This window comes from Vigna radiata, unplaced genomic scaffold (genome assembly GCF_000741045.1).
Source record: "Vigna radiata var. radiata cultivar VC1973A unplaced genomic scaffold, Vradiata_ver6 scaffold_234, whole genome shotgun sequence".
NCBI classification, from domain to species: Eukaryota; Viridiplantae; Streptophyta; class Magnoliopsida; order Fabales; family Fabaceae; genus Vigna; species Vigna radiata.
The window spans coordinates 282,903-305,900 of NW_014543117.1; the positions used below are offsets into that span (position 1 = coordinate 282,903).

General features: G+C 33.0%; 2 protein-coding genes across 2 annotated transcripts; one reads left to right on the forward strand and one right to left on the reverse strand.

The window, feature by feature from the left end:
* The first annotated feature begins 651 nt into the window (after positions 1–651).
* Positions 652–5,179, forward strand: LOC106753130 (J domain-containing protein spf31). The gene is made up of 9 exons (XM_014634924.2): positions 652–882; positions 1,771–1,861; positions 1,943–2,003; positions 3,068–3,145; positions 3,433–3,506; positions 3,776–3,889; positions 4,002–4,109; positions 4,647–4,685; positions 4,774–5,179. The coding sequence occupies exons 1-9, from the start codon at positions 782–784 to the stop codon at positions 4,858–4,860; spliced, it is 753 nt and encodes a 250-aa protein (XP_014490410.1). The 5' UTR covers positions 652–781; the 3' UTR covers positions 4,861–5,179.
* Positions 5,180–5,347: 168 nt separating this feature from the next.
* On the reverse strand, positions 5,348–17,345 carry LOC106753129 (serine/threonine-protein phosphatase BSL3). The gene is made up of 21 exons (XM_014634923.2): positions 16,406–17,345; positions 13,870–13,930; positions 13,685–13,763; positions 13,511–13,590; positions 13,329–13,423; positions 13,130–13,229; positions 12,234–12,303; positions 11,477–11,578; positions 11,311–11,392; positions 10,962–11,141; positions 9,720–9,993; positions 9,400–9,637; positions 9,131–9,301; positions 8,605–8,843; positions 7,357–7,441; positions 7,176–7,274; positions 6,904–7,103; positions 6,751–6,826; positions 6,314–6,449; positions 6,092–6,231; positions 5,348–5,949 (listed from the first exon to the last, which is right to left on the reverse strand). Exons 1-21 carry the CDS (start codon positions 16,803–16,805, stop codon positions 5,866–5,868), a joined length of 2,991 nt encoding a protein of 996 aa, XP_014490409.1. The 5' UTR covers positions 16,806–17,345; the 3' UTR covers positions 5,348–5,865.
* Positions 17,346–22,998: the final 5,653 nt, after the last annotated feature.

The window sequence follows — 22,998 nt, forward strand, 5'->3', positions numbered from 1 at the left end:
ATACGGATTTTATTAAATTTTTAATCAAAAGTGGATTGATGAATTAATCCAAGTTAAACTATCTAATTAATTATCACTCATAATTTTATAAATTAAACAACCCAAATGATTGCCAACACAAAAATATAATTGGGTTAATATGATTGCTTAAGATACAATTACACCAGCCATTAATGTGTTTTCTTTTTCGGAAATAGAATAAAAAAAATGACATTTATAAGAAATATTTAAAGTGAGTATTTCTATACATTTAATCAGGAGAAAAAAAATATTATCACTTTTTATAATCACTTCATATTAACTTGAACCAATCCTAAAACGACATTTCGATTTAGATAATAATAATTAGATAATATTTTTTTATAATATTTAAATATTATCTATTTATAGTTGATCTAAAACTACTTTATAATTAATAATAATAATAATAATAAATATTATTATGAATAATTATAAAATGATAGATAAATAATATTTAAATATTATAAAAAAATATTGTTTAAATATCTTTATTCTTCCCCTTTAACGAGAAACGACATAGGAAGCGTAGTTTGATGGTTGAAGTAAGATAAGAAAATAAAACCTTTTTATTTTTTCAGGAATAAAGCGAAATTAAAACAAACACTGTTCTAGAATATTATGTTATGGTAAGCCATACAAACGGCGTCAAAAACTGTGGTTCATGAGTAGAGAGGTTTGAGAGGATTCTGAAAGTTACGATAGGCGAATCTCGTTTTCGAAGTTGAAATTGAATTGAATAGTGAATTCGACAGAAGCAAAAATGGGAGACATAAACCAAGCGGCTACCGTCAACGACGATTTGCTTCTCAAAAACTTCTTCGCCGAAGTTAGCGAAGTTGAGAGGGACAACGAAGTCCTCAGGTACTTCTCTTCCTCTCTCTCTTTTGTGCGGATGTTTCGCTGTGTGATTGTTTGCTTCCGAATTTAATTTCTGCAAATGTCTATTTATTTCGTGTAATTTGTTGCATGTATGCGTGTGCTGTTATATGTTTAGGTTAGGTTATGATTAGGGTTTCCGGATAGTCGTTTCTGTTTAATTTTTGTATCTGTTGGAGAATTTATGTTGTGGTTTTTGGAGTGTTTTCCTTTCTAATTCTTTTGGTTTGGATCGCCGAAGCTTCTCCAGCTGAGATTTTTGCGTGATCCAAAAATTCTGTCGGTTGGTTTGTGGAACGTGTGATATGCGTCTGCGTGAGGATGGAGATATGTGATCGACATTTTATTTTGCTTTCATTTTTTAATTTCAGTTTTTCGTAGATGCGATATTTTTGTCATATTTTTTCGTAAAACTGGCGAATTTTAGTATCAGCAGGAACTGAACAACGTTGCAATAATGTGTTTTTTTTTTCGGGAAGAAACAAATTCATTCGCATTAGTGTATGATTGGCCCTTGATTGCAACTTGAGAGAATTATTTGAAGTGTAATGCTAGCATGGTATGTGTTGTGCTCGTTACTGACTGGAATAAATTGAGTATTATCTTTGAGGGAAGATGTAACATACATGCAGTCAGGCCTTGGGATGGAGCTGAAATCAGTAATTGATAGTTCATTAATGATGAACAATGGCTGTAAAAAGGGGGCAAGCTTGTGTAGTTGTGAATTTTAAACAAAAATATTTTTCAATTTGCAATTTTAAAGATAGTCTTGGTTCTTAATCGTTATTACCACATATTTATGTTGAAAACAAGAAATTTTGTTATTGTTTCAACTTTCTAATCAACATTCTCTGGGTTTTATTTTCTACACAGGATTCTCTCTTGTTTTAAGCTGAATCCATTTGAATATCTAAACCTATCATTTGATTCATCAATTGATGATGTGAAAAAACAGTACCGCAAGGTAATGTCTTCCTCGTACCAAGGACTGTTTCAACCCTTCTGCTGGCTTCTCTCGTAACATACTTTTGCGAATCTTATGTAGTTATCATTGATGGTTCACCCTGACAAATGTAAGCATCCACAAGCAAAGGAGGCTTTTGGAGGTACATGAATACATGTTTTATGATAGCTTTACTTGTTTATCTTTCTTTGAACGTGCTAATTGTCCCATATTTTCTATGAGCATGACCATCGTAGTCCTTATAAGACAGACTTTCCTCATCCCGTGACTAGCTTCTTTGGTCAGGCCTAGCTTATGTCTAGTATGGTATCGGAGCATATCAATCTTGATATTGAGCCACATGTAGATGTCCAGTGGTGTCTGAGTTGTGTTAAGATGTCCCACACAAACTAGGAATATCGAAAAAATAGCCTTTGCATTAGACTAAGCATCTTTTGTCTCTTGAACTAGCTTTTGGGGTTGAGTTGTGCCCCAGTCATTTCAAATAGAACTATGTTTTGTTACTTTATTGTTTAGAACATTTTTTATTAACTATCGAGAGTCCTGAAAGCTATTGCTGTGATCATACATCATAAACTGGTAAAGCCATAGGAGAGTTCTACAAACCACTTCAATCAAAGACATAACTTATTTAGGGACAATAGCTTGAGTCCCAACCCAAGACTTGTAATGTTACTTTTAGAATAATTATTGACCAAAAGCTTTGACATATTGGGAGAGGTTACTTCTTTCCTTGGCTTCAAAATTTCAAGTAACAGTGGTGTGCCGTATGAATTCATCATTTTTTTCAGTTACTTTGATATAGCTTCAGGAGACATACATACTACTGTGAATCTATAAACATTTCTTTCAACATACTCTTATACTTGAACTTTTTTTCCTAGTAAATATTGGTATTATTTACTTTGAATTATCTTCTGTATCTACCTCAGCTTAACCTACTACCATTGGTATTTTATGTATCATTCAACTGCTATTTGGTTCGGTATCTACCCCTTTAATGGTTACAACTACAATATTGGAGAGTTGAAAGCTGGATCCTTTTTGTTAATTCCTTGTGTGATCAATTTTGATTTTGTATTTTGTATTTGATTTCAATCGTAATGATCTTAAAGAAGTAGTTTTTCAGCTATAGGGTTCAGAAAAACGGCAGATTGCATTTTTTTTGTTAAATGTTTACTGTGGTATTTACTTGAATGAATGCAGCGTTAGCAAAAGCTCAACAGTTATTACTGGATCAAAATGAAAGGGATTACCTTCTTAGCCAAGTTAATTCAGCCAAAGGTTAGTTTTACTTTTGCCTTTTTGTGATCGGCATCTAGTTCTTAATATGTGTCTCAAAGGTGCTTCATATTTCCAATCAGCTTTGTAGCATGTTCTGAAACATTGTGATATCTGGTGTACTATCTTTATCATTGCAAAACCCAAACTTGTGACTTGGGATTGAGCTTTCTTTTTGTTGTGTTTTCTTTTTATGCGGTCACTCCGTAGAAGAAATGCTTATTCATGGAAAGCTAGCTACATATAAAGAAAAGAATTATCTTTTTTTTTTTCATTTATATGAACTGCAGAAGAACTTAGAGCAAAGAGGAAGAAACAGCTCAAGAAAGATACAGCTTCAAAAATCAAGTCTCTGGTAGAAGAGGTATGTATAATTTACTAGGGTTCTTTTGCAATTTTAAGATTTTTCACACCAGAGTTTGCAACCTAGAATTTTAGAATAGTCTCCCACTGTGAAAGTGTGTTGCGTATTGGTGGTGTGTGTCTGTTTGTGTCTCCCTAGTGATCTAATGATCTGATTACACACTCAATGCTATGATTACCAGATTTTGATATTGGAAACTTAGTCTATTACTATTTGTTAAAAGACATTATACCCTTGCTTTTTAAAAAACTCATTTTATTTTTTTGCAGGGAAAATATGATAAACAATATGAACAGTCAGAGGAATTCCAGCAGGAGCTCAAAGTCAAAGTTCGTGAACTATTAACAGAACAAGAATGGAGAAGAAGAAAAATGCAAATGAGGGTATGCTCTAATCATCACTTTCCAAATTTTCATGTCTTTGAAAATGCAGTAACAAGTCAGCGGATTCAATTGGAGATAATTTATTCCTTTTAAGTTATTTAATATTATTTAGATATCTGAGGAGGAAGGCAGATTGAAAAAGGATGAAGAGGAACAAAAGGAAATGTGGAAAAGAAAGCGTGAACACGAGGAGGAATGGGAAGGAACACGAGAGAAGAGGGTTAGTTTTCTATGACTTCATCTTTATACTTCATTTTATGCATCAAACCTTTGGCTAAAGCATTTTTCTGATGTGTTCCTTTGAAATCTACGCAGAAGCTATAAAGTATTCCAGAATTTGGCAATATTCTGTTCATGTTCTGCATATACTTCTGGTTTTCTGTAATTTACTTGTATGTAAAGTGCCAGTATGTCAGCATATTAGGAAATGGTAAAGTAATGTGATATTTATGAAGAATTTTTTAACAGAAGAAACACCATCGTTGGGGACAGTAGAAAATAGTTAAATATGACGTAGCAGCGATTACTAATTTTAGTCACAAGCAGTCTCTCCACTAGCTGGGGGAAGTGATGCATAGATACAAGGTTTCCTTTTTTAATTCTTGCATTTTAAGCCTCGACCTGCCGACTTGCCCGGAAGCTGTTTAAACATTATCTTGCTTTTTCGTCATCTTTTTAAAAAATAAACTGATTTTTCTTGGCATGCCGTACTTTTTTTCTTATAAAAAACATATGAATTAATGCAATTCATCATCAGGTATCCAGTTGGAGAGATTTTATGAAGGGTGGAAAGAAGGTGAGATATATCATAACTATTCCGTCTGACATGTACCTTGGAGTTAAGATTAACTACTCTAAGTATGTACCATTTTGTATGTTTGCAGAATAAGAAAGGGGAAATTCGCCCTCCGAAGCTTAAGACCGAGGACCCCAACAAATCCTACGTTCAAAGGCCTGTAAAAAGAGGTTAGGGGTATGGATTCTTCCATTTGTTAGAAGATGATGACAGCTATCAATTAAACCAAGGAATTGGAGAGAACTCATTCAAGCAGGGCTATCTTATGTATCGGTTTGATTGATACCTGTATAAAGATTTATGTTAATGGAATGTAGACCTCCAGCGACCTTTTTGGTGGGATGCTAGGACGTTACTTACCAATACTGACACATAGGAGTTATTAAATTTGAAAAAGAAACTTGTGAGTAGTGGTCATCCGCACTGAAGAATTGAAATGTTTATGGAGAATTTGATTTGACAAATCCACGTATGCAGCAGGCAGTTTGATGAAAGACTTAAGTGACAATACAATTATTTAAGATTTTTTTATTTTTTTGTATCATGTATGGATAAACAACTGTCAATTGTAAGTTGAAAACTCGTTCATATGGCAACTAGGCGCCGCAATAGTTAAGTATCAAAAGAACAACTGTAAAGAAAGAGGTTAAAAGCACAAAATCTATTATCAAAATTCACATTCTTCGTTGGACAATATGGTTCCACGCAAAAATTAATTGTACAAAGATGAAAAATACAGAGCAACACCTATGATACATGAACCTCCAAAGAAGATTTCTGATATATATATATCTCACCATCACATTAAAAAAATAAAACCCTCCTGTCCTCTTGATGAACAAAACCTCAACAATATAGCCTAAGGGCAGTAAAAAAATATGTAAGAATTGAAGACAAAAATAGCCTCCATGACAGAACCATAACTTGATCTCGTAACCTATTGCTCAATTTACAAACGGGTGGGGGAACTGAGGATTGCGAACCTTGCATACCGAACGTGTATCTTATCAAGGCCTGCTGACGGAGTAGTGAGAACCAAAACTTCTCTGCGGGGATTAAGTTCACAGGTTCAGAGACTCCCGTAAATGGCATCATGCTATTTACAAAACACTAAAAACAAGGCTGATTCGCACGAGCCAGTAGGGCATAAATATTCTGGACATTCTTTACTGATCGATCATTATATCCAAGCCAGCGAACCTCGGTCATTCGTTACTGGGGGGCGGCCTCTAGTTGGTGTTGGTGGCCTATTAGCATTCAACTCCTGTATACATCATCAATGAACATGTGTTTATTTTACAATAAAAGCACCAGAATACTGTGAAATAACATCAGCTCAAAATTATTAATAATTAATTATCTGCAACACAGCACAACTATTTAATGAGAAACATTTGAGAGTGTACCTGCATCCATGTATCTTCAATGTGACGTTCTGGTGACGTTTCGGGTGAGGAAATTGCAGGTGGCAATGGATGAATCAGTTTAGGAACCACGACAAGGTCTCTACCCAAAACTAATATTGCCCCGGCATTATTTGCAGTACCTTTTGGAGCAAACAGTGCCAAATTTAGAAGGGAACATGATCAATGGAGTAATAAAGTGTAATACAGAAGTCAATAACATACCACAATAATTTGTAGCTGAAAAAAGCGTGATCAAATGTCCCTGGGCAAAACGCTCAAACCCATCCATCACACATTCATGTGCACGAACAATCAGTTGAAGATCATTGTTGTTGCAAAATTCCATCACCCGATCAGGCTGAAGTAACAAATCACAATTAAATAATCACAACAGCAGATATTCAAGAAGAATATCAGCTAAGCCAAAAAGTACGATAGCCATTCAACAAGGCCATGTGGAAAATACTAAGTGTCGGCATTCGTTATAAATTTCTTGCCAAGGGTTTCTAGAATTATCAAATTCTATTACATAAAAAGTTATTATGATATTACTTTCTATTAACACTTTTTTATATCATCTACAAAAACAGAAACAACCAAATTACAGAAGAAAATTGAAAAACTATTTCTAGAATGACAAACAGGTAAGGAGCACTCACCCCAAAAGTAACTAATCCAGGACCTCTAGCATTCGGCCGCAGTCCCTCCACGCTGTCATTTTCTGTCGGATCAGACCTGGATACAATTCATGATGTTATCAACCAGAAAAGCGAAGCACAGTCACAAACATGCAATAGCACACATGCACTAACCACAATAGATCCATAAGCACAATTGATCCCGCTTCCATGGGAATTGGACGCTGAATGTTTTCAATCTGCTCTACATGATTTATTGAACGACCAATACCACCATGCATGCAAATAATTTTTTTCTCAATTAAGGCTGCTAGAGGAAGCCAATTAAACAGCTTGTTTATCCGATGCCAGGTCCAAATTCCGTCTCTCTCACCCTGATCAACAAACATGATTGTTGATGAACTCAATATAAACAAGACATAATTCTTATACATTAAATTCCTTACCATCCTCTCTATGCACTCAATTCGGAAACCAAAGAGTGCATTAATATCTGCAGCTTCATGATTTCCACGTATTAGATGAACATTGTTGGGATACTCAACCTATATTCACAAAACTATGCATAAATATGAGGTCATCAAACTTCACAAAAAAAAAAAACAGAGAAAGACAACCTAATACTACCTTTAAAGCAAGAAGAAGGGTTATAGTTTCCAAGCTGTGCTGTCCACGATCAACATAATCTCCCAGGAATAGATAATCGATATATCTGATAGTCATTTATACAATATTAGCAATAGAGAAAATCAAACGCCAAGTATTATAATAGCCCTGCTAATGTTATATTGAGTAAGATTAGATATAAAAGAAAAAAATTATACTAATGAGATTAAATATTGTTCTATAAATAATCTAACTCCTGTATTTATACTAAACTTGTGTCCCTGAAAAGACAATTACAAGCTCTGGGCGAACTACAATTATTGCTCGTGTACATGACCAGGAAAATTTTCCTAGATCCAAATCACACTAGTTGTGCAATTGATTTGATTCTAGTGCAGCCCCATTTAAAACCTTTCACTATTAAAAATAGTTTTATATTATTTCCCCTCCATATCTGTTCCATTTGTCACAGTAAACTCACATAGACAACAATTTTCTTGTTAGTTTCCATTAAAACATACAATGTAGTAAGCTGGAGTAATTTATATACAAAAATAAATTGAAATAAGATCTAGAAAAATGCATTATATAATTGTAGTAATGTTGGGTTTTGGTGACCGGTTGGTCATAGTTTCGAATCCTGAAACAACCTTCTTCCATATTTTCATGTACAACACAATGCCTTCCCCCATAACTTCACATAACAAGAAGCCTTCTACATTGGTTTTATATCATTGCAGCAGGGGAATATGTGATGTGAATCATGCCTTTTTCTGCTAACTAGGTATGCAAGACAAATTATTGTGCCCCACCAAGAACCACAATTCTGGTAGATTTGAATGAAGTAATTGGAGGAAGAAAAAAAAAGAATAGAAAATCAAATGAGACATCTATATAATGTAAAAGTTGCTCAAAGATCTAAACAAAGCACCGAGTGAAAACAAACTACAAAAACAATGGTGTTAAATATAGAAAGCTGGTTGTGGTTTTGATTGAACATCTTTTACATCAACAAACATGCCCAAATACAATAACTGCCCTGTTGACCTAGATTAGCCAGCCAAATGAATCTTGTCACTATCAGTGGCGAACCCAAGGAGCAAGTTGCAAAACATGAAAATTTAACTTATTTAATTGTCATTGAATAAAAGAAAGGGTGCAACTGCCCACCCTCATCTAAGTACACGGATCTGCCACTAGCACCGAGATGCACACTATAACCGTACCGGTTATTCATATATAACCATTAATGGAAGCTATGAAACTTACGCAATGTCACCAGCAGTTGATGGTGCACCATACTCGTCAAAAAGGCGCATGAGATCACCAAATTGTCCATGTAGATCACCAAATATTTTAATAGGTGCCCTAAGTTGTAAAACACTTGGTTCACCAGAGAATATCCGCTCAGCACTGTCACAAAGATCAGCAATTTCATTACAATCCAAAAAAAACTGCCGCCGTACTGGTGGCTTCCATCCACGAGGCTTTAAGAGGTGTGCAATGACCTGTAAAAGTGAGGAAAATTCATTAGAAACAATTCTGAATCTGAATACAAGCTCAAGCAAGCATGCTTCGCAGTCCAACAAAACAGAATATAAATGTAAACATAAACAGAAAACCCCTAAAAACAATAATCCAAAAACTGCAATGCTGACTAAGCAATGTAAATGAATGAAAGATTAATAAACATGACCAACCAAGTGACAAATTACAAAGTACTTTTCTAATATTGTTAATATGACAAAATTATTTTGTGTTCATTTGATAACTTGTTGTAGAGATGAATCTGTACCTTTTTCGGTACACTATTGATAGACATCTGCCGATCTAATAACTTCCTGGCAGCAGTTGCACTTTCTGGAGTCCCGTAACTAACCCGCCTGCCCTCATTTTCAAATTGATCAATAGAAAGCTGCCTAACCATACCACCTAATGCACCACCAGTCTCTGCAGCAACAACCACCTGGAGAAAATTCAACACAACAAAAAAATGTGCCTAAATATTTGAAGTAAACTCGTATGCATAATACTTTTCCCTGTTAATGAAAATATATCACGCACAGCTCTGTGATGCAACCGAACTCCACCAGGGGTAACGTTATTTGAGCCTGCAGAATCAGGCTTGATCAAGGAAGATGCTTGTTTCCCACTAGGGGTAGCCTCTGCCCCACGGTCTCTGTCAGGCACTTCAGCCTCTCCATTCTCCTGCCGTGCCTTGGCAGCAGCCAGTGCTGCACTGATAGCTTCAGCTTCTGCAGCTGATGCTTCAACCAGATACTCCACACCTTTAGCAGTTCGCCTGTTCAAAGTCCTTTAGATGAATGAAGCCAAACAAGTAACATTAAATACTTTGCCCAATAAAATGAAAACAGCTATTGTACCGAGGTCCCTGAAGCATGGCATTTTCAGTGCTGATATCAGTATAAATGTCACCATTCATTGGGGGTGCAACAGGATTTCCCAAAACAACAGAACCATCAGCAGCTGCCTCAGGAACTGCTTGCCTCGTTCTATCATCAACAAATCCATACCGTCCAGGTAAGCGTGCAGCTTGTACATTAGATGCAGCTGCAGCTGCAGCAGCATGTGATGCAGCAGTTGTTGTTTCAGCAGCTGCAAGATCTTCAGCAACAAGTAGGTCATCTAGCAAGACTCCTGAAGTATAAACATAACACATTACAGTCAGTCCAGCCTTGAAGTAATAAATTAATAACATGATTAAATTATCATACAGTAAAACTTAAAGTATATATTTACTAAAAACAATTACGACAAACATAAAGCTAGTAAATACTTCAGAGTATACATTTCAGATTGCAAGATGAACATGGATTGAAGGACCATTTTCATGAACAGTAGTAATTGGGGGAAAACTTTTATCCACTTGATCAAAAGGAAAATCACTTTCGTAGTTAGAGAAAGTTGATAAAAGAAATCTTAGGCTATGTTTGGCCCCACTTTTTTCATGGCTCCAAAGCAACTTAAAGTTAAAGCTTAATAACTTCACGAGAGCTTTATGAAATAATAGTCATTTTTTAAATCTTTAACTTGAAAGCTTGTAACACTAAGTTTTATGTTGTCCTTCCTTGGCTAATTCTTGATGAGAGGAGTAAGGCTAAGGTGTAAGAATTATTTTTACTCTTTCAGTTAGTTTTTTTTTTTTTTTTTTCCAAAAGTTACTCCCTCCTCTTTTTTCCATAAAAATTTAAGATCTCTAATTTTGAGTTTTTCTTCAAATGACTTTTGCCCAATTTCTCCTATAGAAAAGGAAAGCCAAAAAAACTAGGTAAAACATTATCATGGTCAGATTATGTCATTAATCTGTAATCCTAGATCACAAGCGGTTTGTTTTTCATCTGAGAAGAAAATATCCAGCAATTCAGATTATGGGAATTTTCTCATACCTACTTTTATTAGATAAAAGAACATGTAAACCAAAGATAACAGAAAAAGAATCTCATGCAGTATTGTATGCAGGATCACAAATTTGTATAGTCATAACTAGGTTGATAAAAATATCAAATTTCTTTCTGGTGAAGTGATAAAAATGTCATATGATACAAATCAAATAGGAAATAAAATTCAGTAGGATAAACCCACTCAAAGTTATATCTGTATCTTACCACCACGTAAACCACCATAAATAAAAATTAAGTCACCAACTGCTGCAGCTGCATGCCTACAACGCCGAGTCAACTCAACTGCAGCATCCCCTCCTGCTGCATCAGCACTGTATCTACCAGTTCTTGGACTGGTAACAACAGATTTCGTATCACACCAAACACCAGCAGCAGTGTCCAATACTACAAACAGGAAAAGGATAAAAAGTACAGCTTCAATTAGAATAATGCCAAAAGTTGCCTCCTAGTACAAAAAAAATAAATAGTCCACTAACACACAATCCATGTAATATCGAAAAAAGCAGAGCAACAGTGAACAAACGAAAAATTTAAGTAACACCATGATCAGCACCTGCAACACTTGATGAGTCTTCGACCATCCTTCCTCCACCAAGGGCTCCACCAGACACATGGAGCCTTGCATTGACAAATACCTATTATCATTGGATTAAGCATGACCCCTGAATGTGTATTCAATGAAGAAAAATGAGAATAAAATAATATAGACTGAATCAAACCGCTGCATGCTGGTATCTTGATGATGGTGAGACACCTGGGGCAATTGCCCATTCCCAACGACCATCTCTATGCTTAGCAAGTCCATATGCACTTGCCAATGGCTGCATACACAAGTGATAAAGAAATATTCTCAGAAAAGTATAGGAAGAAATAGTTCAGCCACAACAAATAATTGTCATTGAATAGGAATTCAGTCAAAGTCGGTCTAAATAAGGATATGCCCAAAACACAAAGCAACAATGATAGGAGCAATTGGCTGCCAACATTTGAACTCAAACATAAAATGATCGCAACTATGAATGCCATCTTAAATAATTGAAATTTACAATCAGGTAAGCAAGCTGGAACTTGAACACTTAATAACTCAAAGGACTCCAGTAGTTTATGAATGTTTCCCATCATTTAAATTCAAACATCAATATGAAAAACATTCAATTAACTATTAACAGATTTTGTTCTATTACAGATCAGTTTCATTAAACTTAAAATAAGTGTTTCTGAAATCAACAATTTAAAAAGAAATCACTTATTTAATATGCAGATATGATTTACTACTTTAAAAGCAGAAAACTGATTTATTTTTAAAATAAACAAATTAGATAAAACATAAAAAAGTAAAAAAAAAAAAATCTGCTTATTTTAATAAAAAAAACACGTTTTAAAAAAGCAAACTCAACCCTATATAAAGGAAAGTGGAAATACTAGAAATTAAAAACGAGAAGTCGCATGAATCAAAAGAATGAATGGATAACTCACTACACTATTGGCATCTCTTCCTCCACAGAGCAGAAGAAGTCCATCTGAGCGTGCACTTGCAGTTGCATACCTAGTCATGATTAAATGGGAATACGAAAATCACATCATGACAAGTTGCACTAAACAATAGCCAACTTCATAAATACATGATAAGTCTACATTTGTTTACATGTTTTACGGTAAGATATTAAAGTATTCTCTTGTACTGATGAAAAGAAAGCAATAATGAGATAACTTTGTTCCAGAAAACAGTAATACTAAAGCTATTCAAAACTACCAAATTAAGATAAAGGTTCAATTCAAACCCTACTTGAGTTGCAGTTTAACTATAGATTTTGTACATAAAACCAACTAGAAGAGGAATGTGAGCCTACTTCATAACCACATCGTTCACACAAGGAGTGAAGATTCAAGCAAACACAACATAACATCACAGTCCAACTTTACAAAGTAATAATAAACAAGTGGAGATTATTGCTACATGGAAAGACTACTGAATATTTCTGACAATTCAACTTTCATTAACTTCTGTATAAATATAGAAAAAATTCATTTAAAGAAAAGAGCAAGGTGAAAACTATCAGATCCAAGACTTGACATGAAAATATGAAAAAAAAAAAAAAAAAACTATGAATGTTAAACCAATTTAACCACAAATAAATCTATAAAACCATCATTAAATCAATTAATATAAAAGCAAACTGGAATAGATTGTTTGATTTAGCCACTAAACAGTTTGACTAGAGAAGACAGTCTTCAGAACTTATTTCACGATGTCAATTACTAAAAGGTACACAAACCCTATTTGGTGTTCGTAAGAATTTAAAATCATTATGCAGATAGGGACAACAAAACATCAGTCAAAACAAGTAGAATTCATGGAGGCAGAAGCACACATGCATGGAGGTGGTCCCTCTCCTTCTGGCTCTAACTTGCGCCATTCATAAGGCTTGGCAGCTGTGTCCAAGGCCCATACATCCGCCAAAGGTCTCTTTCCTGGAAAGCAAAGACCAAGAAGTGTGACACCCTTTCAATTTTCACTCACAAAAACAACAAAGGCACACATTACAAAAGGAGTGGCATTTGAATAGTTACCATCATTGCCTCCAATTGCCATTAGATACCTCGTCCCCACCAAAGCCATTACATGTCCATAACGTGGCCCAGGTCCAGGGCCCTGAACAGACACTCTACATGAAATTCAGAACCCTAGATTAGATAAATAACATTGGTAACATTAAGTTGTTAAGGGAAACAACACAGTTTACAATCCAAACCTATGCCAGCGTGGCCATTGCTGAGTTAGATCAAGAACATGAAGGTCCTCAGCGGACAAACCAGCAGGACCAATGCCACCCTGTGTAACATGACAATATTCACTAATGAAGCAAGGTAATCATTTAAAGAAAAGGAATAAGTTCAGAAATAACAAGGTATGCTTTCCATGTTACCTGAATAACCACCATAGTTCCCACAGCAGTGGCCACATGTGCAGCCCTTGGAGTCGGAGGTTCTCCAAAGGGAGTTAACCTGCATGATATTTCCCTTATCAAGCTCTGATGTAAAGCAGGTAAGTCTATAAAAACACTAATTAAGTTTTAAAGGAGGCCAGAAACAATGACTTGGTTAAGCTCACCTAGACCACTTATTAGTCAAGACATCATAACAGTGGACATCAGCTGTGGCACCAGCTAAACCTGAAAAGCAAATCATATACCACGGTAAATTTTAAGAAAACACATTATAGCACTCAATTGCTAAAGATATGATAAATGCTATTTTATTCACATAAGAAGCTCCCCTAATCCAATCAAAATTAACTTTTCTTAAAAGGGAAACATTCATAAATCTATATAAATTATTGCTTGTCTTGTACCACTCCTCTTAGGAAGAACATATGCAGATGTAGGAAATTCCTAAACAATCAAGAATGTTGGGGTGAAAGAAAGATTGTTTTAGCAACATTCATATGCACCACAAATAATACATATTGTTCTGAACAGTTTCCTACTAGGATGAATAATTTGGAGATTTGAGGAACAAAAGCTATTTGGTAATTCAAATGAATAAAAGCACAATATGGGGTATGGAAACAATAATCGGTTATTATTTTCATGAACTACTCATTTTTATCTCATTCTAGTTATCAACACAATATCTACAACTTCTTCTCCATCGATCCACACTCCTCAAATCTGCTTCCGCTTCACCTAGTTCACGATGTTGGAAGTCCCAGATCTAAAGATAAGACCAATTTATAGTATATATGTGAATGCAAATCTCACTTTACAATCAGAATCATGGATTAGAGTCTATCCTAACGAGACTTATGTTTGTTGGACATATCATTCTACCCGTTATCGAACCGCTATCGTACCACCCTTTAATGTCTAGTTCCAGGCACGAGATGTATATGCCTTGGCGTGAGGGGGGTGTTGGAAGTCCCACATTAACTAGAGATAAGACCAAAACCTCACCTTACAAGCCGATTTTGTTAGGTTCAGTTAAGTTTAAAGTCCACTTCTTAACACATGATTTAATTGGTGAAATGCATCTTTCCCTTCGAGCTAAGCTCGTGATGTTCATCAAAATGTTTCTTAATTGCAATGATGCTTTGTTATCCACCGCTTCACTTGTTTGTTCATGGTGATTTTGTCATTTTGAGGATTTTAATCAGTGCAATTGTCTCCCGATTAATTTCATGGTTAATTCAAGTTGTGATTGAAGTTTTGTTCCACTCTGGTTCACGCCTCTTGTTAGTGGTTCAATTCGCAGGTTAACTCCAATTTGCACCTCTTTTCTCTCTGTTTCTAGCTCACGACTTTCATCTCTCACATTTTTGTCACGGATCTTTAGTTTTGTTCAATGAATTGTTCATTCAGGTTTCGTCATCTAATTTCTCACTCCATGCTTCTTCTGCTGAAGTTATGGCTTCTACTTTTGCTTCACTAAATTTTCCTACTTCCATTGCTGAGAAATTGGATAATACAAATTATCTTCACTGGAGGCGGTACGTTGAACCAATGATTAACCCTCACAAACTGCATCATTTCATTGTAAATCCAGTTATTCCTTCTAGGTTTCTCACCGAATATGATACAACACTTGATATTGCTAATCTTGAATATGAAGCTTGGGAAGTTCAGGATCAGACTTTACTTGTGTGGCTTCAATCTACACTCTCAAAGTCTATTCTGTTGCGAGTGCTTGGTGCAAATCATTATCATGAAGTTTGGGACAGAATTCATGAATATTTTGGTCTGCAAACTAAATCTTACGCACGGCAATTGTGTACTGCAATGTGTGCTACAAAACTAGAGTCTAAATCCACGGAAGTGTATCTTCTTATAATTAAAGGCTATGTTTATGAAATTGCTGGTTTAGGTATGCCCATGATCAGTGAGCAGATGTTTTGACCAAACCACTATCTTGAACTCGATTTGTTTAGTACATGGCAAACTCAATGTGAAGAATTTCTCTTCTGACAAATCTTCTCCTTGAGTTTGAGGGGGGCTCTGTGTAAAGTTAATAGTTAGCTATTAAAACCATCCATGGCCTTCCACCTAAGAGAGCTTATCTGCTAGGAGCAATAACTCTTGACAATCTTTTTTGGGTGAATGCAAATGCTATGAAGTGGAACAGAACAGAACTAAGTGTTCCCTACGACATATTTCTCCTTTACTTATTGTTCTCAAAAATAGGAAAACAAGTAAGATTTATGGAAAGTATTTAAATATTTTTTTATGACAAACAACCACAAAACAGAAAAAAAAAATGTGATATAAATAATTCAATTCATTCCATTTAATTGCATCGCACAAACTCATTTTTTTTTCCCTAAGATAGGGAATGAAATATTTGCAAAGAAGTAGGAGTTTCACTTAATATATAGAAAACAATATAAACTAAACTGAGGTGGTTTGATCATGAGAGCAAAAGAACAACAAATGCCAACGAGAAAAGTAAATCCAATTGAAGATAACTCAATTAAAAGGGGTAAAGAAAATCTAAAGAAGACTCTACAACGGTTTTACTTCGAAACACATCGAGCATGCAAAGCCTTAACAATACCAAAACTCAATTCTCAACCACAAAATTCGGAGGAATGTTATATTAACTTCATAACATATGTTGGGGAAAATGAAACCACGGTATAATTATTAAATACATACGTATGCCAGCATTTCCAGCAGATGAAGGAGTCCCTGAAGCCGCAGAATTTCCTTCAAGAGCAGTGGCACCGCCGAACAAAATCAGCCTAGGGCCAATGTACCCCGGCGTCCCCTCCTCTCCGACCGCCGCCACCGCCGTCAACGTATGGCCGCACCTCGGCCCCGGTCCGTCCTCTTTCTTCTCCAAAATTGCATTCACTACAGTATAAGTTGGCGCCAACCTTGGTCCACCGGACGGACTTTGCGGCACCGCAGCAGGCGCCGGAGATCCGCCTCCAGACGACGGAGGCTCCTCTAGCTGCTCCCCCTCCGTCTCGGCCGACGGCGGAGCAGCGGCGGCGTGGTTCTGCACAGCCGGATCGTGATCGGTCTCCGGCACCATCGAGGAATCGACATCCATTGCTTCAACCCTAAGATTCGAGCAATTTCAAAAGATCGGAGCTAAAATTCCGGCGAAATCAAACTTCGAACCAACATTTGAATTCGCTACGCAGAATCCGAACGCCTCAAACGAACTTGCTAACTTCAATAGCACGCACAACGAAGAAATAAGCCAACAAAATCAATGTTCGCAATAGACACGCCTCGGCTCGGACGATTCTCCAATTCGAAGACGAAAATCCGAAACAAGAAAATTTCAGAAACAGTAACCAGCAAAAGGAAAACAGTCTCTAGATTTTCTCTCTCTCTCTCTTCTTTCTCTCTCTTCTGCGTTGAAAGTTGAAACTCAGAAAATAAACGAAAGAAGCGGTGGACTCACACTATCGAAACCACAGCTACAACAATAACGAAAAACACACACTCGCAGCCCCAAAGCCGAAAAAGGAAAAGAAATTAAAATAAATAAATAAATTCAAACACTTTCTTTGGGGTTGAGTCGAAGGTGTTGTGTCTTTCTCTCTCTAGAATTTATTTTATTGCCTTTTTGGTTTTTCTAATTTTTTATGTAAAATATATTTTTATTACGTATATTCTGCTTTTTTGGAAAAGTTTATAGGGTGACCCAATGAACCGGTTAGGACGTGTACAGGTGGCTAGCGGTGGCGGCGCCCGCGTTACGGCGGAGAACGGGGACTGCTTAAACCGTTTATTTAACGGCTCAGTTAGAAAAGCGCAATGTGAAAGCACGCGCTGGACAAAGCGCTATGCCGCTCTCTCTATATTGCTTTTTGATTCTCTCTGTCATGTGTGTTGTTGGGTTGTGAGTAAGTATTAAAATTTTCTTTTCGTTGTTATTATTAACCTTCACCTGAATTGATACCTTTTTTGACTGTTTTTCTATACACCTGGTAGCATTGAGTAAAATATTATTCTTTAACGAAAATGAAGTTGCATATTAAACTAGATTTTGAATATGTGGTTGATATAAAGTAATAGTTAAAGAAATGTATTAAAAACTAAGAAATATATGTGAAGAGGATCTTTCTCCAAAATTTAGCAACAATCACTCAAATCTTGGAAGCATCCAACATCTATCCAGATAGGTTTACAGCCATCTTATAACCATTCTCCTTTATTTTGTATTAAATATTTTATTGTTAAATATAGTTGTCAATTGATTGTTTCTGGAAAAGAAAAATAGGTGTTAAATTACTACTACCAAGTGTTTACAACTTTTACAATGAAAACAACAGTAAGTTTGTTTTATTAAATACGACCTTTCAATAGAAAAAAATCTAAGACTTGAGAATTCTTGAAAAAAAAAGTTCTAATTCAAATTATAATATCTCTACTTTAGAGTTTTATTATACTATTTATATCAAGATGCACTAATAAGCTAATGATTTATAAAATATGATACATTTTATTTTAATTAAATTATGTTACATATATTTATTATGTAATAATAATAATAATCTAAATTACGTATTTATATTTAATAGTTCATGTAGTTTATTCTCATATTATTAATTATCAATATTATATTATCATACATACTTTGACTCTATTTTTAAAGACTTAGTGTATTAAATTAAATTAAGAGATTTTGTATGTATAGTTATCTCTTAAGATTTATATTTTTAATATGGTAAATTCTTTTTACTTACGAGATAGAATTCTTTTTTTGTATTGTTTCTCTAAATTATAGGAGTATTTGTCAACTTTCACAATATAATATTTTTTTTAAGTAAATCTAATATTAATAAAGTTAAGAAAACTTATTTTTCATAATTCTCATTTATTACACCTCTTAAAACTACTTAATATAGTATATCCTTTTTTGAAATAATGACATTTACAAAGAAACATATATAAAAAGTTAACATTTCATATTAGATTATGGTTAGTACTTAGGCCTTTATTTGGTCTCACAAACATTAATAGTATATTTTAATTAATATTTAGACTTTACTATACCTCACACACTTCAAATAATAAATTTTGGCTAATATCTTGACTTTACTTAGTCACGTGTCCATACCTTTTATTTTAAAACTTTAGAATCATTTATTTTTATTTTTAAAATCTTCCTCTCTTGCTTAGTAAACACAAACTTTTCAAGTGCGACAAAGTTAAGAGTTTTTCAGACTTAGGATCATATAATAAGCATCCACACTCACTCAACAAGATATCTTTAGAGGTATATTTAGGCTTTACTTGGTCTCACAAACATTAATAGTAGATTTTAACTAACACTTAGGCTCTACTATACCTCACACACCTCGTATAGTAAATTTTGGCTACATCTTGACTTTACTTAATCACATATTTACACGTTTTATTTTAAAACTTCAGAATCATTTATTTTTATTTTTAAATTTTTCCCCTCTCACTCAGCAAACACATAAACTTTTCAAGTGTGACAAAGTTAAGAGTTTTTCAGACTCAGACTCACATAATGAGCATCTACACTCACTCAGCGAGATATTTTTAGAGATATATTCACCTAGTGATCACTTGACTAGCCCAATGACCAATCTCCTCTAAACTATATGGATTTCAATATCTCAAATTTTGCTTAGCAAGGATATTAATTCACCAAGCGAGCACGTATTGGAAGATGTCAAACAAAGTAATTTCTCTAAAAAGACCAAACTTGACCGACACCTCAACCACCTTGAGCTCTTTTAATTTCATTTAAATGAATTTCATTCAATAAGTGATTTACTCACCTAAATATCCAAACCCTAAAAGCCTTGTTTATAAGGCTTGGTTAGTTAGTTAAAGGACTTGGGCTCTCTGAATTTTAAATTTTGATTTTTCATTCAATAAATGGTTGGCTCACCTCAATGAGTGTATAAAATTAAAGAAAACTCACATATATCATATCATCAAATGAATCTATTTAGGAAATCCTACCTCTTTCTCGTGTTAAAAGTACTATCATTTAGTTCAAAAATATCTTCAAATTGAATAAATTGGCTAACATGATATATCAAAATTGTCCAATGACATCAACTCAAAACCATATTATCAATCATTCTTTCATTCATCATTCAAAAATCCTTATCCACATCTCATAATGAAACATTTATATCACAAATAGTACTACTCAGACAACAAAATATATTTTAACATATCTCATAATGAAACATTTATATCACAAATAGTACTACTCAGACAACAAAATATATTTTAACATATAATCATTCTAATTTCAATAAGTACATAATCGATAATTCAAATGAAAATATTTATAATTAACTAATTCCCAGTAATCTTGTCATAACTAACTACATATATTTATCAATTTTGTTAACTTTAGTGACTATGTCACTCCTTACTAACAAATTATCTAACTTGAAAAAAAAAAACCACTAACATCCCTTACTTGGATCAAACTTTATCTTAATTGAATTCCTATAACTTTTACTCTCAGATGAATTTTTTTGTTACATGAAATTATCTACAACACATGTAAATTTCCTAAAAATAACTCAAAAAGGACAAAAAAATAAATTCACTTTTACAAAATTATAATATACAAAATTTTTATATTTTATATTGAAACTCTTATGGTAGAGTGCGACCTTCAAAAAGATATGTATAAACTAATCAAAATCTTAAAGTGAATATAGTAAAAAAAAAACGATAGTTTTTAATTCAACCAAATAAGTTTTTTATTTGTAAATTTTATATTTTAATAACAAAATACTCAAGCTCAATTTACAAAGATAACTTTTAATATTAAATATTTTTTACGTCCTTACGATTTATAATATTTTTTAGGTCATTATCAATAAATTTCTAATTTATTGTTGTTATTGTGTATGATTGTATAAATGAAAAAATTGTTTTTCTTTTTATCAAATTTTATATGTTATATATATTGTTACTTTTATATATTATATTGTTACGTCTTTCTATATATTTTCATCTAGTCATATAATTATCAAATTTTATTAATATAGTTTACACAGACTATATTAGTTTATAATATGTAGAAGTTTCACATTAATTTTAAATAAGATCAATTTAATATATATAAATTGATAAACCTCACTAATCTAATTTTTAAATTAAGATGAGTTTAAAGTATATTTTTTTACATGACACGTGAATCATCAATAAAAAATCTATGCGAATTTTATTGTTTATTATATTTATTGTTATTATGCACAAATTTTATTTTAGGGTTAAATATATTTTTAATTTTTATACTTTAGGATGATTTTGGTCTTAGTCTCTCTTTTAAACTAAAGTACAATTCAGTCCTTCAACTTTAGAAAACTCTGATTTTAGTCTTTTTTATCAAATTTTTTTAATTTTATTTGTTGTTTCAAACACGTTTCATTATAGCATTTGGATTGTTTATAAAATAAAATTAAAAAAATTTGGTAAAAAAGACTAAAACCAGAGTTTTCTAAGGTTGAAAGACTAAATTGTACCTTAGTTTGAAAGAGAAACTAAACCCAAAATCGTCTCAAAATATAGACACTAAAGACATATTTAACCCTTTATTTTATAAGTCAGTTTTGTAAATTAAGTTAAGTTTAAAATACATTTCTTACAAATAATTAACTAGTTAAATTATCATTAAAACAGAAAATTTTAATAAAAAAGAAGGAAGTATTAAAACATAATGGAAAAAATATATATAATACATATAATAATAAATTCAATTTATAAATAGAAACAATACCTAAGATTTGTACGTACAGTATGATAAAATAGATCATTGGATCACAAAGTTACCTTTATTTCTTTGATCTTTCTTTATCAAAAAGAGAAATAGAATAAGAAATTATCTACAATAATATATTTTTAAGAAATGATTTACAATAAATCTTCTTATTGGTTAATGTCATATGTTTACTAATTCTCTTATTGTTCTGTTTATATATGTAAGTCTCTTATTTGTAAAAGTCTATTCTTAATTAATAAATAATGATCTAGTACTTTAGTATTAAATATTATTTGTATATTAGATGGTTCACCATCCTTAATACAAGTTTGATCCACATAATTTATATAAAATAAGATAATTTTTAAATACGCATTTCCTTACAAAAAGATACAAACATATAGTAGCTAGAATTTATTTCTCTTAAATGTACCAAATCATTTAAATCCTTGTAAGTCCATAAAATACTTTCAAATTGTATGTTTTATATTTTGTAATTCTATTAAAATTCAAAACTAGAAAATCCCATTCATAAAAGCATTTTTTGAAACTCATTACATTTTAATAAAATCTTGGTAAAATACATTTTTTTTTGTCTTAGTTTTGGTTACGAATATTCGAAATGGTCCCCATGTTATTTTTCTGTTCAATATAGTCCTAAAAAACGTAATTATGTTCAATTTAGTCCTTTTTCTGTTTAATGTAGTCCAAAAGAACGTAATTTGTGTTCAATTTAGTCCTTGTTTGTGGTTCACGGAGTTTGTAAAAAAGACTAAATTGAACACAAATTACGTTCTTTAGGACTACATTGAACATAAAAAGGATTAAATTGAACATAATTACGTTTTTTAAGACTACATTGAACAGAAAAAATAAAATGGGGACCAGTTTGAATATTCGTAACCAAAACTGGGACAAAAAAAAGTATTTAACCTAAAATCTTTTATGATACTGACATTTTGTAACCATTTTTTCCCATTATCTTTATCCTCAGTTATGGTTAGTTATGAAAATAACAGTACATATAATTAAGGCAACAAAGTAATACTTTAAAGTAAGATAATTGTATTATCTAAGTGCGAATTTTATATAAATAATGCATTTCCTATTTATACAAATAAAACAATTTTGTTCATTATTTTTACTAGTCTGACCAATAACTTTTTAACATTGTATTTTTTAACAAAATTATTATAATTTACTCAATTACTTATAATTTATATTCTATCGGTTAATATTAATATCATAATTATGAATTATCAAAAGATTATTTATTTTCTAATATATTGCAAACAAGGATTTTGTAACACCCCAATAAATATATAACAGAAGTTACACTTCATTTTTAGGAGTTAGCATGAATAATAAGTGAGAACAGTGAAGAATAAGCATAAGAGTATGAAATATACTTGAAGTTTAAACTGTACAATCACTAATATAGAATACAATGTTTACAAAATAGACCGAACGGTCTGGAATACAGTTCATTGACCTCACGGTCAATATCAACAGAACTAAAATGAAAGAA

Bases quoted from the DNA above. Each gene is read 5' to 3' on its own strand.
- LOC106753130 (XM_014634924.2), top strand. From the start codon at position 782: ATGGGAGACATAAACCAAGCGGCTACCGTCAACGACGATTTGCTTCTC. The intron at 2,004-3,067 runs GTACATGAATAC...GAATGAATGCAG, and splicing joins AGCAAAGGAGGCTTTTGGAG to CGTTAGCAAAAGCTCAACAG. The intron at 4,686-4,773 runs GTGAGATATATC...GTATGTTTGCAG, and splicing joins TTATGAAGGGTGGAAAGAAG to AATAAGAAAGGGGAAATTCG.
- LOC106753129 (XM_014634923.2), bottom strand. From the start codon at position 16,805: ATGGATGTCGATTCCTCGATGGTGCCGGAGACCGATCACGATCCGGCT. The intron at 12,304-13,129 runs GTGTGCTTCTGC...AATCATGACTAG, and splicing joins GAGGGACCACCTCCATGCAT to GTATGCAACTGCAAGTGCAC. The intron at 9,994-10,961 runs GTAAGATACAGA...TTTATACTTCAG, and splicing joins TTATGGTGGTTTACGTGGTG to GAGTCTTGCTAGATGACCTA.